Here is a 17562-nt window from a genome sequence, read left to right on the forward strand (position 1 = left end):
CTCTTTCTTCCTCTCTCTCTCTCTCTCTCTCTCTCTCTCTCTCTCTCTCTCTCTCTCTCTCTCTCTCTCTCTCTCTCTCTCTCTCTCTCTCTCCTGGCTTGCGAGGGCTTTGGTTTTTTTAGTCTGAAAAAATTCTTCTGGAGTTCAGGCAACCATTTTGCTCCTCCTTCTGAGCGAAAAGGCCATAAAATAATCATAGCTGCATTTGCAGAACATTTGAAAACTTGCAGAGAGCTTTACACACATTGTCTCTTTTGATTTAAAAGAAGGATTTTTGAATTCTGCTTTCTAGAAATCTGGGCATGGGTCTGCTGCTTGGGGACCCAGGATTCTACTCACAAAAATCTGGCTCTCTTTAGCATGGTTCCTGGACTACTCTTTCAAGAAGGACCTTGGCAATCATCAAAAATGACCTGGAAGCAAATCCTGCCTTTCTACCAGGACCACTTTTACTAATCCAGGAGTATCCCAGCCATTCCAAAGAGCATAGCTCTCAGTCTAGATAGTTGTCTCAAAGTCAGTCAATGGTCTTTGTGGTCCCTCAAAGGGAAAAGATGAAGTTTTGGCATTCAATGATCTTTTAAAGAATGTCTGAGAGTTGCTATGTTGTCACAGATCATAAGGAGAGTTTTCAAAGTCCTGAGGGCCAGGAAGGCAGTTGGTGGGCTGTTAGTGTGTAACTCCAATGCCCAGATGGTTTGGCAGAGTGCTCCAGCCTCAGCCTGGCCCCCGGATCCCTGGGAGATAAGTCCTAAGGCTAACTCGATAACTCAGCTTTCAGACAGATGGTTGGGACAACTTGGGCCACATCCTCCAAGCCAAGGCCTAGAGTATTGGTTGGTGTGGATGAAGGAAAAGTAGGCAGGATGAAACTGGTGGCCACATCTACCATCATATTGGATTTTTTGTTCTCTAACTCTATCAGTTCTACAAACACTTAGCATCTCAGACTGTTCAGAAGGACTCCCTAAGGGAGATGAGGCTCACATTTTTGCCTGTTCCATTGGCAGAGTAAAGAGAAGTTCTGCCCCACAAATTGTACCATAAGTCCAGAACACAAATCAGAGACAGGAGTACGCACAACCTTTATTCCTAGAGAAGGAAGCCTTTAACTAGAAATGAAGGCTAAGCAGCTTTGGGCGATGATCCTAAGAGGCGATTCTAGAAAGTCAGAGCCACCAAAGCTTTAACTTCTAAGAAACAAACCCCAAAGTAAGTGGCTCCCTGTTTCTTAGAACATCACTGGATACCCCACATGAGGCCCATTTAGGCCACGTGGCTGTCACACGAGAGCAGGTTTTGTATGTAATGTGGCTCAGGATACTGAGCACAGCTTTGCTTACCACCTCACTAAGAGAGAATTTCCAGGGGTCATACACTGAGCGCCAGGAGGGGCCTTAGAGGCCCCTCTGCTCTGTTACCCATGAGGAAACTGAGATCCAGAGACCAGGGTGAGGCCCCGAGTCAGTATTTGAACCCTGATGGTCCATGCCAAATCCAATCCTTTATTCTCTTCCCATAAATCTGGTTTAAGGTTCTTTTTTCTAGTAAACATTCAGTTCAATGGAACCTGCTGTTACAGAACCATCCATTTGAAAGATTCCACCTCTGAGGCTTCCCTTCTGGATGACCGTGAGCAAAAATCCCTCTTTGATAAAGTGATCCAGAGCATAGACAGTTTGGATCCTGTGTCCCTTCTGCCTGGAGCTCCGTGATCTCACGTATGGTTCTGACCACAATGAGAAATGGACTCTGCCCTCCAGGGGCTCCCACTCCATTGTCTCAAGGCCCATGAGGTTTATGTCCATCCTCCAGTTCATTTTCGAAGCCAGTTTGTCCCTGGGCTGTCCTCCCCCACTCACAGGTCCCCCAGCTTGGAGAGCCCTCGTGGCATGGGCCTTCCACTCTGTGATCGGCAAAGGCTCCATTCTGCCTCATGCATCGCCAACGATATTGCCAGCCAAGTTCCGATTCCAAACTCTGTGCTGGGGCTCGGCTCCATTCCTGGGCTAGCTGGAGCTCTCGCTGCCCGTCCTTGTGACGTGGAGGTCATTGGCAGAGAGGGGAGCATCCACAGCGCCGCCTGGACCCCTCAGAGTCACTTTGCTGAGCCTAACCGCACTCGTAGAAGCTTTCTCTCCACCTCTCAGTGACCTGCGCTTTCGTCTCGTGCCACTGAGATTTGGGTGGGTGATTGCTGCCGACTCTCCACAATTACCCACGCAGATCCCTGTGTACAGAGGGGAAAACATGGCCGCTGACCCCCTTCTGTTTTCCCTTTTCTTTTTTACTTTAAGAAAATTACCCAGACAGCATTTCCCACTTTTTACTAATATGCTGCCTCTGTTAACGCCAGTTAAAGAATCTTCTGTTTTCTGCTCGTTCAAGGCCACTTCCCTGATTCTCACTGGAGCCCCAGCCGCTTTGCTGAGCCGCTTCCCGCTAGTTAGTGCCCCGGGTTGGGTGCTCAGCCCCGTCCCCCCCCCCCCCCAGCCAGGTGTGCGTGTTGAGGCTTTCGGTCCACATGTGCTGACTCGGGAGAGCTCTGTCTGGTCTGTCCATCTAGATGATGAGGTAACCGTGGGGAAGTTCTATGCCACTTTCCTGATACAGGACTACTTTAGGAAATTCAAGAAACGCAAAGAACAAGGCCTGGTGGGGAAGTACCCAGCGAAGAACACCACCATTGCTCTACAGGTGAATTGGCTTTTTTTCCCCCTTTTCCCACTAACCACTTTGCAAGCTTCTTCGAAGCACCAGGTAGCTGACGGTTCACGTTTAGCAGTGCTTCCGGGACTCTGTTTAAACTGAGATTCGGAGCGGGTGACACCGCCACGTCCCGGCATGGAGGTAAGTCGTGCCGTTCTCTCCCGATGCTGCTTGTGCTCATGCCAGCTGCTCGGTCCACGAGCTCGCCGCAGCTGTGGCGGAGCAGCCCAGAAGCACTCATTCGGCTGGCCTGAGAATGTTGCGGCGGGAGGTGGGGAGGAGTGGGAGGGCTGGGAAGGGTGGGCGTGGGGAGGGAGCTGCCCTCCATTCTGCTGCCTTGGCGCTTCTCCGAGAGAGTCTCTCCAAAGGGCTCGTGCCCGCCCTCGGAAAGTCAACTCCGAATCCAACTAGATGTTTTTCCTTTTATTCGTTTGTTTGGATTATAGTACATTCCAGTAACATCCATCACCTGTGTGTGTTCCGTGTGTGTGTTGTGTGTGTCTGTCTGTCTGCGTATGCCCTGTCTGGATGGGACTGAGGCTGGCACGGCGGCGCTGCTCCTGGGCCCAGCCGCCACCACCCACCCTGTGGTCCCCGAGTAGTGTGTGTGTTCCGAAGTCTCCTGGCACTCTTCTGGCTCCCTGCCCGGGGAGGGGGTCTAGTGACGCACCTGCCCAGTACTGTTCGGAGGCTGGTGGGCTGGAAGTCAAGCAAGAGCATCAATAGGTGGCACAGCGGAGCCAATAGGCAGGCGGGCAAGTGGAGGAGAGAGGAGGGAGATGGAGGAGGCACTGAGCCCAGGGAAAAGGCCCTTCCGCCTTGGCTCCAGAGGCTGCCAGCTTTTCTGCAGGTGCTGTCCAACCTCTATGCCCCTCTTAGCCCGAGTCATGAGAGCACAAACATAACAGCTGCTTGGAAAGCGACAGACCCGGCGTTGCATTTCTTCTCTGTTTTGTTGAACCACTAATTTTTTATGGTGATCATTCAGACTAATGGTTGGCTTCTTGGAGAATATTGATAATCTTTAAAGGCATTGAGAGTCTTCCTGGAGAATATGCCTAGAAGTCTCTTTGATTTATGCTTTTAGAGGGAGAGTGAATATGTGTGTGTGTGTGTGTGTGTGTGTGTGTGTGTGTGTGTGTGTGGAGTCTGCAAGCTGACTTTGCTGGGGGGGGGGGGAGATTAAAGGTGAACATTCTGCAAGGGGGGAGAGAATTCAATTGAACTGCAATCTTGCACCCTAGAAGGCAACTTAGTGTTTCCTTTTCCCACCTACTCACCAGGTGGATCAGAAATGCTCCTTCTGACATCCCCTTTCCACCCTCGGACCCTTTGTCACTTTGGTGACTCCAGTCCTGACCCCTTACTCTTCGGGGAAAGAACTCCTGAATCTCAGTTCATGGGATCACAGTTTTAGAGATGGAAGGGGCATCTGGGCCCAGTTAGTCCAACTCCCTCATTTTACAGATGAAGAAACTGAGGCTTATGGGCCTTAAGTGACAAGATCACATCAGTGGTGAGAGAAGGGGGCAGAATTGGAACCCAAGTGTTCTTTCTACACCCCACACTGCTACCTAAGGTCAGTCATTCAGTACACATTGATTGATTAGGTGCTGTCCTTGGTGTGGGAATAACCAGAAAAGCAGAAGACAGCCCCTGCCCTTGAGGAGAGAGGATTGCCCTGGACCCTGGGCTTAAAAAGAACATTGAGGAGGAGCTCTTTGAGTCTCACCCTCCTCTCTACAGTCAGAGGAATGGAGGGGACCTGGGACAGGGAGGCAGAATGCTGTTTGGAATTTCAAAGAAGGAGCTAATCTGTTTGCCTTTTGTTTGTTTCTGGGTCAAATGAGGCACTTTCAGAGTCTATGTTCAGGCTTTAAAAAATGTTCTAAGGAACTTGGCCAACATCAATGGACTTCAATATATGCCTGTGGAAAGAAGGACAGAAATCGGGCCACTCTTCTTGGAAGAGGTTCTCGTTCCAATCTTGGAAGGTCCTCACCCCAACTGGATAGGAGCCTGCCCCAGCCTTTACTGTAGAGACGGCCCACAGTCTCTGGCTTAGACTGAGTAAAGAAAGGAGGTTAGAAAGGCTCTGAGAAGGGCCTGGGGAACTAGCCCTGAATACTGGCTCACCAGACATGCCATTGGCCTTGGCTTTTGGGAATTTTTTTTAAATTATGTTAGTACAGATGACAGATCTAGAAATGGATACATTCTCAAAGAAAGAACTTCCCTCTTGAGAGTCAGAGAACACATTCAGAGGACTTTGAGGCTTGCCGTGTACTTTTGGCCTTTGGGTCACTGCGGCCTCTTGGCAGCCCAGTCTGGGCATGGTCAGCTTTGTGACTGGCCTTGGGATAAGCACTGGAATTCACAAAGCAAACAAATAAGAGGAGGGAGCTAAGGTCTCCTCATGCCTGGGCCCTCACCCTTGGGGTGAGCCAGTTTAACCCTTGGCCTGTTCAGTACTCCAAGGCTTCACTTGCCTTGTCCTGTGGTAGCTCATGTTCTGCTGGCCCCAGGCCTGAATTATTCCCATCATCCACCTTCTGCATTTCTGCTGAAGGGGAGGAAGATGCGCAGCTGAGCTGACTTGAGACCTCTCTGCAGACTCATTTTATCTGTTTTCTACTGAGGTGCTACTACTACTTTTAGTCTTATCAGGAGACTCTGTGTACTTGGACTCCCCACAATGGCCCTTCCAAACCTTCTCTTCTCTCCTTAAACTTCCCATACTTCCCGGTCCCTCTTCCCTCTTCACAAAGGGCATTCCTTCCTCTTCAACCTCCTCTTTTCTCCTGGCCTCGAAACCATACACCCCCTGTTCTCTCCTTCTTTGCTCTAGTGTCTGACAGAGAGAAAACTTTCTTATCATTCCTGAGACTAACCTCCATCCTTGGGCCCTTGATCTTATATTCTCTCCTCAGTAAAGGCCTCACCTTCAGTTATCTCCCAGCTTTTTCTTGTCTGCTGCCTACAAACAGGACTGGAGCTTCTTCCTCAACCTTACCAAGCCTTTTGCTTGCTCCCACCCTGCCTCCAGCAGTCTCTCGATACCAAATGAAGCAGTCTACTCTCATTGCCTACTTTTCTCCTCCTATTCCTTTCTCCACCCTGGTAACCTGGCTTCGGACTCCCCTCTTCAACTGAAACAACTTTCTCTGAATGGATTAATCAGGTGGTTATTGTGAAATCTGCTATTATCCTTCTTGACCTGAATTCCAGAAGTATTGATCAAACCTTCCGTGTAGTTGTTCTCTCCTCCCTGAGTCTTCATGCCATGGCCATTTCTGGGTTCTCTTCCTACTTCTTGGATTGGCCCTTCTTAGCCTCCTTTGATCAGTTTTCATCCATGTCCTGTTCCTTAGTCATGGCTGTCTCCCAGCCTCTCTGTTTGTTTCCCTTCTCTCTCCCTTTATCCCGTCTTGAAGATGTAATGAGTTCCTAGGAATTTAGCAATCATTTCTGTGCAGAAAGGACTCATATCAACTGATCCAATCTTAATCTTTCTCCTAAGCTCCAGTCCCACACTATCAGCTGCCTGTTGGACACCTCTAACTAGATATCCTTTCTACTTCTCAAACTCAGTGTGTTCAAAACAGAGCTCTTCATGCTCACACACACCACTCCCTCCTCCAAATGTCCTTATTTTTGTTGAGGGCACCACCATCTCTTCATCCTTAGAGCCATTCCTGATTTCTTTATGTTAGTACACTGAAGAGAGGCCAGAGGCCAAAGACATCATATTTAGATGGTAATACAATTTCCCCCCTGTATACTTTATACTTAGCAGTTTTTTTAAAAAGAACTATTTGCTATTAAGCAAAAGGATTCCGTAGAAAGGATGTGCCTAAAATTTATGTTGTGTCCAGAGCCCACAAAAATCAGTCATGATCATGATATAAATAAATGATGAAATGCCATTTTGACTTATGAAAAAAAACTTTAAAATATAGACTGACATCTTATTCTATTTTTGGCCTTCTCTGCTCTAGGAATGACTTTACATCTTATTTATTATCTAGAATTTAATTAGCATGTCTTGGTATTTTTTCACTGTTACTTGATGGACTATGAGGTCATGATGTGGCTGTTAGGAGGCAACGAAGCTGTGCTCAAGTCAGATGTCCAGGAAGAAAGCAAGTGAAACATGGTGGGAAGTGAACAAGAGAAGAGGGGCCCCGCTGACCACATTGTGGTCATTGGAAATAGGAGATGGCCAAGGAATGCACACTTGTCAAGTGGATCTAGAAGCTGTGGTCCTAGTTCATGGAAATGCTGAGAGAAAGGTGGTGTGCACCATGTGTCTGTGGATGTATGTAGGTGTGTGGGATGCTCGTGTGAATGCACACGTCAATGTGTGCGGTTGGTCTGAAAATGTGTTCCAGGATAGTGCTCAAATCTTTGCTAAATGGTTCCCAAGCAAAGGTTTCAACCCACTTGTATCCATCCAAGTTCTCTTTCCCACAATCCACTGCTTTATTGCCTCCTCCATGAAAAGGAGTGACGGAAGGATCTCCTGGATCACTGTGTGGTTAGGGGCTGGGGCTCCCAGCATCATCTGTGAATCTGGATGAGTGTGGAGTTGCCATTGTTTTTCACCACCACCACCATCACCATCACCACCACCATCATCAACATCATCACCATCAAACACCCCTTTCTCAAGTCTTTGGGGCAAGAGGAAAGAGAGTGAGAGAGGATGAATCGGGTGTTGGTTCTGTCCCCACCTGCCACTTTTCCATTTGGTCTTATTCTGCTTTTGCCTGGCCTCCATCGCTGCTGCCTTTGGGATCCACAGGTCTCCTTGGGAAGCCAATGAGCTCATAAAGCCAGGCCCCGGCTGTCGCTTCAACCACGTCCAGTCCATTTCATGGCCTTAGCAATGTTATTTTATACTTCCCATCAAACCTGCCATACAAGAATGATAATGCAATATCTGAATATGAATTAGTGTAGTAAATCATGGATGAGAAAAGAGGGGGGAAAGCAGATTCATCAAAGCCTGAACAGTTTTGTTTACTTTTTTGTAAAGGATTTTTTTCTTTTTTTTTTTTTTCTTTTTTTTTGGTCATTGTTGCATTTTTCTCCATCATCCAAGAATTTCCTTTCTGCAGAAGATATGTTGTCTCCAGGGATCTGAGGACACTGTCTGTCCCTTGCCCATCCAAGGCAGTAAAAAGGCTGTCTTAAGGAGAGATCCCCCACTGGGGTGTTGTTTTGAAGCTGAGTTTCAGGCGGAGACCCTTCCTGCTACCTATACAGAATTAGATTGTGATGGATTCTCCACGATGGCTGGCCCTTGGCCGGTTAGACAGGCAGAGGGAACATGTGTGACATCATAAGAAGCCAGTGCCTCTCCCTGAAAGGCCTCTCTAGCTGAAGACCCCGAAGGAGGCTCATTGGCTCAGGACAGACAGGAAATGGGAGCCCCGTGACACCCAGCCAACCCCAGCCTCAGCTGCCCGTTACTATCTAGCCATCTTAGCGCTCAAATGGAGGGGTCTTTATTTTCTTCTTTTGCTTTGTTTTTTTTTTGTTGTTGTTTTTGTTTTTTTGTAGAGCATGATCCCATCTAAAGACAAAGTGGTCATTTTTCCTCTAAGAGGAGAGAAAATACTAAAAGATGAGATTTCACTAGCTGATTCGTTTGTTTCAGATGCTTGAACGGATGCTTTAGAGTTTTCTGCCTGAGCTACAGCATCACTCGTTAGCCTGAAGGCATTTGTGGCTAAGGCCTTGAAAGGGAGAAGGCTCAAGCGGGCTTATTGCTACTGAAACGGCATTTCAGGAGAAGCGCAGGAAAAAAAACCCCACCCACATCCACAGTCTGATCCCTTCCAAGAAAACCACTCATCCGGGAGGTGGGAAACGGTGCTGCAGCATCTCTCTGTCTGTCTGTCTGTGTGTGGGAGCCTCGGCCACCAGGAATGCACTCGGCTACTCCTGAAAAAATCAAGGAATACACAAGGCTCAGGAGCTTTGCCCTTCCGAGCGAGCGAAAACCCAGGGAGAGAAGAGAAAAGGGCAGAAGCCCTGGGACAGCTGGCCCAAGGGAAAACGAACAGTGTCGGAAGCTAGCTGACCAATTAGGGGAGAGAGAGAGGGAAAAGAGATACACACACACACACACACACACACACACACACACACGTGACCAAACACGTGTCTGGTGTGGATGGGCAGATGGCTACATTCTCGAGTCTTTCATCCCTAGTTTGCTTGAACTCCTGAGGACTGGCGGCCGCCCTGGCCTGAGCTGACAGAGTTATTTTTGTAGACTTACCTGCCTCGATCTACCTTTCATCTGGGATTCTCCTGGGCTTCATTCAGCCCAGAACCCAGTGGGACTATTGAGGGAAGGAAACACAGACACACCCAAGTCGCACCCACAGACCCACGTGCGTCAACGAGATAAAGGCGGCAACGCCTCAGGTTTCTTCTTAATGTTTCCGTAGGAAATGCCACAACACTTCCTCACCTAGCATTGTCCATTTTTAGTCCAGGCTCAAAGCCAGTTCCGTGGATGCCTCTTTGGGGCATGGGGCCTAGTTTCAAGGACATCGGGGAGTCAAGGAACCTGGGTCCTAGTCCCGGCTCTAGCACTCATCTGTTGCTTGATGTTGGGTGAGACGTTTAACCTCTCTGTGCCTCAGTTTCTCCCATCTGTAAAATGGGGATAATAATATTGACCTACCTCACAGGGGTGTTGTGAGGAATAGCTAACTGACTGTAAAGCACTTTGAAAGTATAAATGCTTATTATTAAGAATAGACTAATAATAACGTATGCCTGTTTACTACCAGAATTTTGAGAAATCTTTGTTTTTATTTAAGTCCTTTTCCTATCCCAGACCATTGTCATCCGGTCAGTGAGGGAGCATCTCCCCTTTTGAGGTTTATGAATTACTCAAGATGCATAAAGATGGAAGTAGAGGGCCACTACAAAGGTGCTTTTTTTCCATTTCTATGAGTCATGGAATTCTATCTAAAACCTAAAACCGAGCTGGTTGTTTGTAGAGCTTAGCACCTTGCCAGTTGAAGGCAAATAGAAATCATCACAGCATTCCGTAGACCTAGGACCATCCGTCTCTGTAATAATGAGCAGGTTGTAAGGCAGGGCTGAATGGACCTGGGAGCGGATAAGAAGTCGGAGATGCCCAGGCCATGGTGTCAGGGAACTTGGTTTCTCAGAAGCAGGAGTATGTATGTGCTCTCTCAGACCTCTTGGACCCCAGCTGAGAAGCATTTTTGAGTGACTTCTTGCCTTGGGACAGAAAAGAGAGATCTTCCGTGTGGCCTTGGGGGAAGGGAGGGTGAGGTTGGTCCTGCCTTAATGGGAAACTGCTGCTCTGGGCTTCCTGAAAGCTTAGTTACAGAGGACAGTGTACAAGGAGAGAGTGCTCTAAGAAGAAGCAGGCAGGCAGGACGCGGGACAAGGACAACAGCCATTTAATGAGCTCTCCTGTGTAGGGGAAGAAGTACCGTTGGGTCTTATAGCAATTCCCTGCAATGATCCTCCCCCTCCAAAGAATGACCAGGCCATCCGTGCAGCAGATGCCTCTGCCTAGAGAATAGGAGGGTGGAGTAGAATATATTTAGCCAGTGATCTCAGCTCTCATGTGGATGTTGCCTGAATTAAGCCTAGTCTTCTCTTTCTCACCATAGGATTAAAGCAGCTGATAGTAACCCCCTCATCCTATAGCCAGCCTGAGACCTTAAAAGAGAATTGCTTGCCTCGACATCCTACCCTAAACTCGGGGTTCGATGGTATAACTTAGGGGATAGGTTAGGCTCTGGATTATGTTTTTGTACCTGGAAAAATACTCTTAGCCTTGACGTTCTTGGGAGTAGCTCTGCAGTTCTGCCAGAAGATTTAGCGGACTTGGAAAGACTCTGGGACATCTATTCATGGCACCATAATTGGTAAAGCTGGGAAGCTCATGAGTATGGCAGGTCTAAAATGAAAGCTGTTATTCATCCATTAGAGTGATGATGAAATTGTCTCCTTTTCTTGGCACAACCCTGTTGGGCACCTGGATCTAGGAGCGGATAAGAAGTCGGAGATGCCCAGGCGATAGTGTCAGGGAACTTGGTTTCTCAGAAGCAGGAGTATGTATGCCTTACTTAACTCAGATAAGGAGAGTCAAGCCCCGCCTGTCAGTTGTAGACCATCTGGTGTATTCAGTGAAGCATTACTCTGGGAAACTGAGGCCCCTTCTGGCCTCAGTGGGCCACCCCTGGCTTTGTCCTAACTGATCCAAGTCTTGGTAAGGGGCAGTCTAGTCTCCTCTGAGCCTCCAAAGAAAGTGCTTAGAACCATGACACATTCTGTGCATGTCTTGTTTCTCATGGTCCTTCCTAGTCCAAGAATGACATGCATCTAGATGGGATTAGATGTTTGAAGGAAACACCAAAAAGACAAATCTTATTGTGTGCTAGGGAACATCTTTGGCCACACTCTGGAGCCAATGGACAAGAGACGCCAGGATAGAGGTCATAAGGATTGTCTCAGACCTGTGCTTGTAAGAGACGTGGTTGGAGAAAACTTAGCTTTAGCTCAGGAGCAGAAGGGGTCTGCATCCCTGGGCCTTGATTGGTAGGGTACTCTTATGTCTCTCCCAACCTGGGCAGAAAAATGTGGTTTAAACTAAGAAAACTCTTTTATCATAGAAGGCTCATGTCCACGGTTTGAGGACATCATCATTATTCAAGAACTATGAACGCCCCACTCCCATGCACACTCTATTGGCCAATGTTTCTCAGCACTGGGGAATATCAGATGATTTCTAATGAACTAGTTTCACAGTGTACTATTATTCTTAATGTTTTCTTAATATTGCTCCTAGGAGTGGGCAAAAAGCCTGTTCTTGTTGAACAACAATTAGGGTCAAAATTTGTTGAAAAGGAGATGTATACAGTGGAAAAGAGAAACCAGTTTCTATTATGCTAGTCCAAAAGAAGAGATAATCCTATTAACCCACGTTTGTCCTTTGCAATGATGTTTTCACTTCCTGAGCACATCTCATCAGTCCTGCTATAATATTAGAGCCCCATGACTTACATGAAGTATTCATGGCAGTATTAGAGCTCTATGGGTAGAAAATGGTACAATGAGGGTAGCTTTTACTATTACCAGGCAGAAAAGCACACATTTCAGTGATAATAGTTAGGCATGCCAACGTGGCATGAAAGTATTTTACAAGAGCCAAGTGATAGGGATTCCTTTTAAGTAGTATTTAGACTAGATGGTCACTAAAGTCCCTTCCAGCCCCAAATCTCCATGACCTGCTGAATTCACATGTTTACTTTCCAGGCTCAAAGCCTCCAGGGGTCAAGGCAACCCAGAGGGTGTCCTTTTCCAACTTTGCCCAGCTTGCACAAATGCCTGGTCTCAGTTCTGGACAAAACCCACATTATTTTACTTGAGAGCAAGTTCCAGTGCTCTACATGTTCAATTTTGTCTTTCTTTGGATGGACCTTTCCTTTTTCCTATTTGGCCTGGTGCAAGCAAAGGTGAAAATGTGATGGCTTCGTTCTGATATATCAGAGAATACCAGATTTGACAGCCAGCTTAGGACAACCCAAGCGCTGAACATCTCTGGAAGAGAGAACCCCTTCTCTACTAGAACTTCTAGTTCCATGCTCTTTCCACTACACTTTTGTCCTGTTGATACCTTTGTTTCCCATAACCCAGGACAGGGATCCACATTCGAGGGAAGAATTCCTAGAAAACCTTGGGATTATAGTTCTGCATTTGTAAGAATAGACAGTGCTAAGAAGAGCATCTGCTGAACATCTCCCTTATGGTAAGGAGCCCACAGCCTCACCTTTTAGTAGTTATTTCTTAGAAAGAAGTCCATATTACTAACTTCCTCTTCCTCCTTCTCCTGCTCCCATCAACTGACATGTCATTGAGGTAACTAGGAGACATCTTGACATTGTCGCATGGGACCTGCCCAAAGCTAACTTTTTATATAGCCCAACTTCATTGCTTTTGGGTCATTGAGAAGACCTATTTAAATTAGTAAAAATTTGAAAGTACAAAATATTTTGAAAGATATGGAAATGTTAGCTATAGTATTGCTAAGAATGGGGTCTGTTTAATGGATATAGATAAGAATCCATTGTAGTCACAATATCATTCTCTTAAGTAGATCGAACATTATCCTAGAATATAGCTTACACAGTGCATTTGTGCTGAAAATTTTTTCATTCGTAGTGTTGGGGAAAGATTCATCCACACCCCTGCGGAAAGGTTGATGAATTCCAAGTTAGGGGGATCCAATGGATGAGCTTTTATTTTCTGATTTTCTCCTACTATACAAAGTTATTTCTCAGGTGATTCTTGTAATATGTCCCTGTCCTGGGTTAGGGGAGATGAAGGCATGAGGAAAACATAGTGGAAAGAGCACAGAGCTAAGTGTTCAGACACCTAGAGTTCTAGTTTGGATACTTACCAATTTAGGTCAATCACTTAACTTGTGCCTCAGTTTCCTTAAATGAAAGATGGGGGTCATCGCTGGCCTCCCTACATTGCAGAGTTATCATGAAGATCCAATGAGAAGATATTTTTGTAAAAAAATATTTTGAAAAGTAAGATGGTCCTGATTTCTTTGAGAATGAGTAATTATTGTTCCCCACCCCCACCTTCCCTTTCTTCTTTATTAATTACTTTTGCATTGCCTGGGGCTTTGAGAGTAAACACTAGAATACTGCTGAGCCCAAATTTCTCAGTACAGGCTATCAGGAAATTAATAAGTCCCTTCATATAGTCTACCACCATGTAGGCAAACCTGTGGCACATGTGCCGGAAGGGGCTGCTCCCCTCCCCCTCTCCACCCACACCTGTCCAGCAGCCCAGTGGGAGTGCTCCCTCCTTTCCCTGTCTGGGGTAAGGCAGGGGGGTGGAGGGGGTCACAAGGGGCGTGAGGGTTGCAGTTTGGACACTGGTCTCTAAAAGGTTCGCCATCACTGGTCTACCGTTACAGACTATGAGGAAGGATTATGCTCTTTCCACCACAGATTGCTTGTAGATTCACCAGCTAATAGAAAACCTGATAAAGGAGAAAAAGGTCCCTTATCTTCCCATTTAGAATGATAAATTATTACTTGCTAGAGAAAGCTAAGCCCCATCCAAAGAACTGGAAGAATAACTTAAAGTCTTGACATTTGAGCAAACCCTGCACTTACTGTGGAAATTCACAATGGTGATAATGGGGAAGCGCTCCATCCCCATTTGTTCTGTATAAAATTAAGTAAGTAATTAAAAAACACGGTCACATCTTCCTGAGAGGAAGAAAACATTTGCAAAATGTAGGCCAAATCCACAAACTCTCTGTTGGGGAGAAGAGAAGGAAAACAGTGACTTTCAGAGGAGGTGGTTTATTTAACAGTCGTTTAATCTCAATTTCCTCCTTTTGAGTTCACTGATCATAAAGTGGGCATGTCAGAAATGCACTGAAGGATAAATATTCCACATAACTTCTTTAATTGGGCTGCTGTACATGCTGAACAGGCTGAAATAAATATGGCTTTGACAGACACTAACATTCCTTCCTAGAAGGCCTCAAGCCGTAATCTCCCAGGCTGTATCAGCCAGAACTCGAGTACTCTATGTCTTGAGGTCATTGCTGTGGCATAGGTTCATTCTGATGCTTTTTAAAGCATTTTTGCATGATTTTTAATGGCGTGTGAGTGACCAGGTGGACATGTCTGGTAGCTTCAGTGATCAGTAGTTTTCCAGGATGTTGCTTTTTCAAAGTAAAAAGGTCAGCAAAAATGAAAATCTGAAAGCCAGCCAGGAGTAACTAACCTGAAGACAAGTGAGTGTTTGTGCTTCGTAGACAAAATCATTAGTCTCTGCCACTGCTTAAGGAAGGGAGTTGTGATGTTCTCGTTTAGAAGTCTCTCAGACGGTCAGTGGGAGGGAAAGAAAGTTTCCAACATTTCTAGTAAATGGGACCTGGAAGGGTCAGCTTTTTCTTTCTTTTTTCCCTTTTATAAATAGTTTATTAAATATGTATCGGAACATCTAGCATTTTAAAAAACCACAAAGCTTGAAATTGTTTACAGTTCAATGGAATTGGATATGTTCAAACTGAGTCACTGTTGTCTTTATTCAAAGAACATTTTATAGCAACTGTATGTTTCTTTAAAAGCATATGACTGTAATGTTAATGAACTGTTTTTAATTAGATTTCATTATGCAGAGTTGATGGCTGATAAGTTTTGAAAACCTTTTTATTGGAACGATATTTTGTCATTAGACATGTAAAATATGGGAAAATAAGGTAATCATGCTGGTTGCCATGTTTTTATTTTAGAGAAAAATGATCCTTTCAGCGGGGTTAGACATAGAAAGAACGATTTTCTTGCACAATTGAAGGCAGCATTCCGTATTTCTGGGAGTTAGAAGTTGTTGGGAATTTGGAGAACAGCCTATGCCACTTCTTAGCCTGACTGATATGAAATACTCCAACATTTTTTATCGCCTGTAATAAATTCAGGGTGCAGTGTGCCAGCTTTATCTCAGTTCAGATGTGGGGACAGAGTCATTGTTTCATTCGATGTGTTTCCCTCCTCCCCCACCCCCACATATGATGCTTTTCAAATCATAAAGAAATGCTGGTGTCTTTAAAAGTCTGTTTACCTCCTTGTGGAGAAAACTGGTGTGATGATGTTTTCTAGATTTTTGTTGTTGTTACCGTTGTTGTTTCTTGGTGAGGGAGATGCCTTTTTCCATCTTAACGTTTCTTCAACAAAGACTGTATCATTATTTGTCTTCGAAGGTGATGTCTCTGTCCCCCACCCAACCTTACTCATGATTTGTGTTGTCCTGAACCGACTGTAGGGCCTGCCCCAGCTCATGAAACCCGGCTGCATTGCATTAACATGTCAATTTACTCATAACCTTGTGTATATTGAATGGGGGGTGGAGGGAAGACGATGGAGACAGTCTTGATTTTCTTATGCAATTATGTTGTTAATCTCTGTGTGTTTCAGTGAAATGCTAAACCAACCAGCATAGGACAATGTCAAAATTTTGTTCAAATAAATAGTTTTCTATTTCTCTTATGATTTCTAACTTAGCGCAATGAGTTGAATTATAGCCAATGAGGTTTATCTGTTATTTTTTCTTCTTGAGGAAATTCAAAGGGAAAAACTAAGCCATCTCATCCTGGGCCACAGAAGGATATTCATGATTCACCAAAGCGAATTGGGCTGGCTAATCACACCATGTGTTTATTCTGATGGAGACCCAGGAACAGGTGGTGGCCACAGCTTCCCACGTGCTTGTCTGCACCACTTGACATCAGCCCTTTCTTCCTTCATTTGGTGCAGAGCCCCAGCATTTCAGACTCTTCCTTTACATTATGTTTTGGAAATCAATGCCCCCTAAAGAATTCCAAACTGAATTTGAGGATGTTTCGGGCTGCCTCGTTTCCTTTGCCTTTTATACGCTCCAGCCCTTTTGTATCAGAACTTGACTTTTTGGTAATAAAATTTGGCTCCCTTTACCTTTCTGTATGCCAAGAAGGTGTTATGAAATCGGGAGTCAAATGACTTTATGACCCCAGAGATGCCATCTCTGCTATCATCAGTCTATCTGTGGGGCTCACTTGAGTTCAAAATTTATGGGGAATGAGAAACCCAGTGGAAAAACACTGTCGTCTTGGCCTTGGGTTTTAGCTCACTTTTTCTCATCCTGACTAAAATATTCAATGCTAAGAGCCTGGAGGTTTTCATTCCTACCATTCTTTCGATTCCTAAGAGAGAAAGAACTTGTGGCCCTTCTTCTAAGAACAGTTCTGATGGACTGCTTTTGCTCTCCATGTTCTGTTCGAGACCTTTCAGGATAAACTGCTGCTTCATGAAAAATCCATATTGGCAAGTTCTTACGACTTAATATTCAAAAACTAAAGTCCTTTCTGTGGTACCAGGGTGGGAAAGAGCAGGGCTAAGGCAGGGAATGAGAGAAGGTGCTACAGGCCAGAGGACATGCCAGTTCTCGGGCAGCATCCCAGCCACCTCCTTATTGACTGTCGCCTCGCGTGACCCAAACCCGCTCTCTGGGTCTTGGTCTCAGTCTCATTATTCCTGCCCTATACAGCTTGGTTTTATGCAGGAAGGGAAACGATTTTCTTCCCTGAAGATCTGTCCTGAGGCCTCATTTGCAAACAATTCTGATTCTCTATACGGTAGCTGCAGACTTAAGTGCTGGACACCCCGCTTCATTTTTGGAGAAGTTCTCCAAGCCTCAGATCCCTGGCACAGTGCAGACATTGCCAGGGAGATGAATGATAGGTAACGAGGGAGTAGGGAAGGCCTAAAAGCATCAGAAGGCCTCAGGAGCAGATGCGAAGGGCAAGGAAGAATGGGTGGCCAATGGTATCCTTGCAGGTACAGTCCCCAGATGGGCCTGGCGTTTCTTTCTCTATGCTTTTGATTGAAATGTTTCCATTTGGCTCACTGCCACACACTGCATTCCCCCCCTTATCCTCTCTTCATAGAGAATATGACAGCAGCCCTTCTATTTGGTGACTTTCAAGTATGAAGAAGGTAGTTCTCACTCGGGTCTCCCGGCCTCTACTAGGGGCTCAGCATCTTTCCTTTTTGTTTTTAAACCCTTACCTTACATCTAAAAATAAATCCCGAATATTGGTTCCAAGGCAGAAGAAAGGTAAGGGCTAGATAAAGGGGATTAAGTGACTTGCCAGAGTCACGCAGCCAGGAAGTGTCTGAGGCCAGATTTGAACCTAGAACCTCTTGTCTCCAGGTCTGGCTCTCTATCCACTGAGCTACCCAGCTGCCCCCCAGCTGAGCATATTTCTAAGTAGAGTCAGAGGCC

The 17562-nt window shown here is 45.8% G+C and overlaps 1 protein-coding gene across 1 annotated transcript in view; it reads left to right on the forward strand.

Moving 5' to 3' along the window:
• Window positions 1–17562, forward strand: part of CACNA1D (calcium voltage-gated channel subunit alpha1 D) — a 345485-nt gene that overhangs the window by 317569 nt on the left and 10354 nt on the right. The window contains exon 39 of the mRNA XM_044675443.1: window positions 2567–2697. Within this exon, the coding sequence (XP_044531378.1) occupies window positions 2567–2697 (131 nt within the window). The remainder of the gene's footprint in view (window positions 1–2566; window positions 2698–17562) is intronic.

Source organism: Gracilinanus agilis, chromosome 1, assembly GCF_016433145.1.
Source record: "Gracilinanus agilis isolate LMUSP501 chromosome 1, AgileGrace, whole genome shotgun sequence".
Lineage (NCBI taxonomy): Eukaryota > Metazoa > Chordata > Mammalia > Didelphimorphia > Didelphidae > Gracilinanus > Gracilinanus agilis.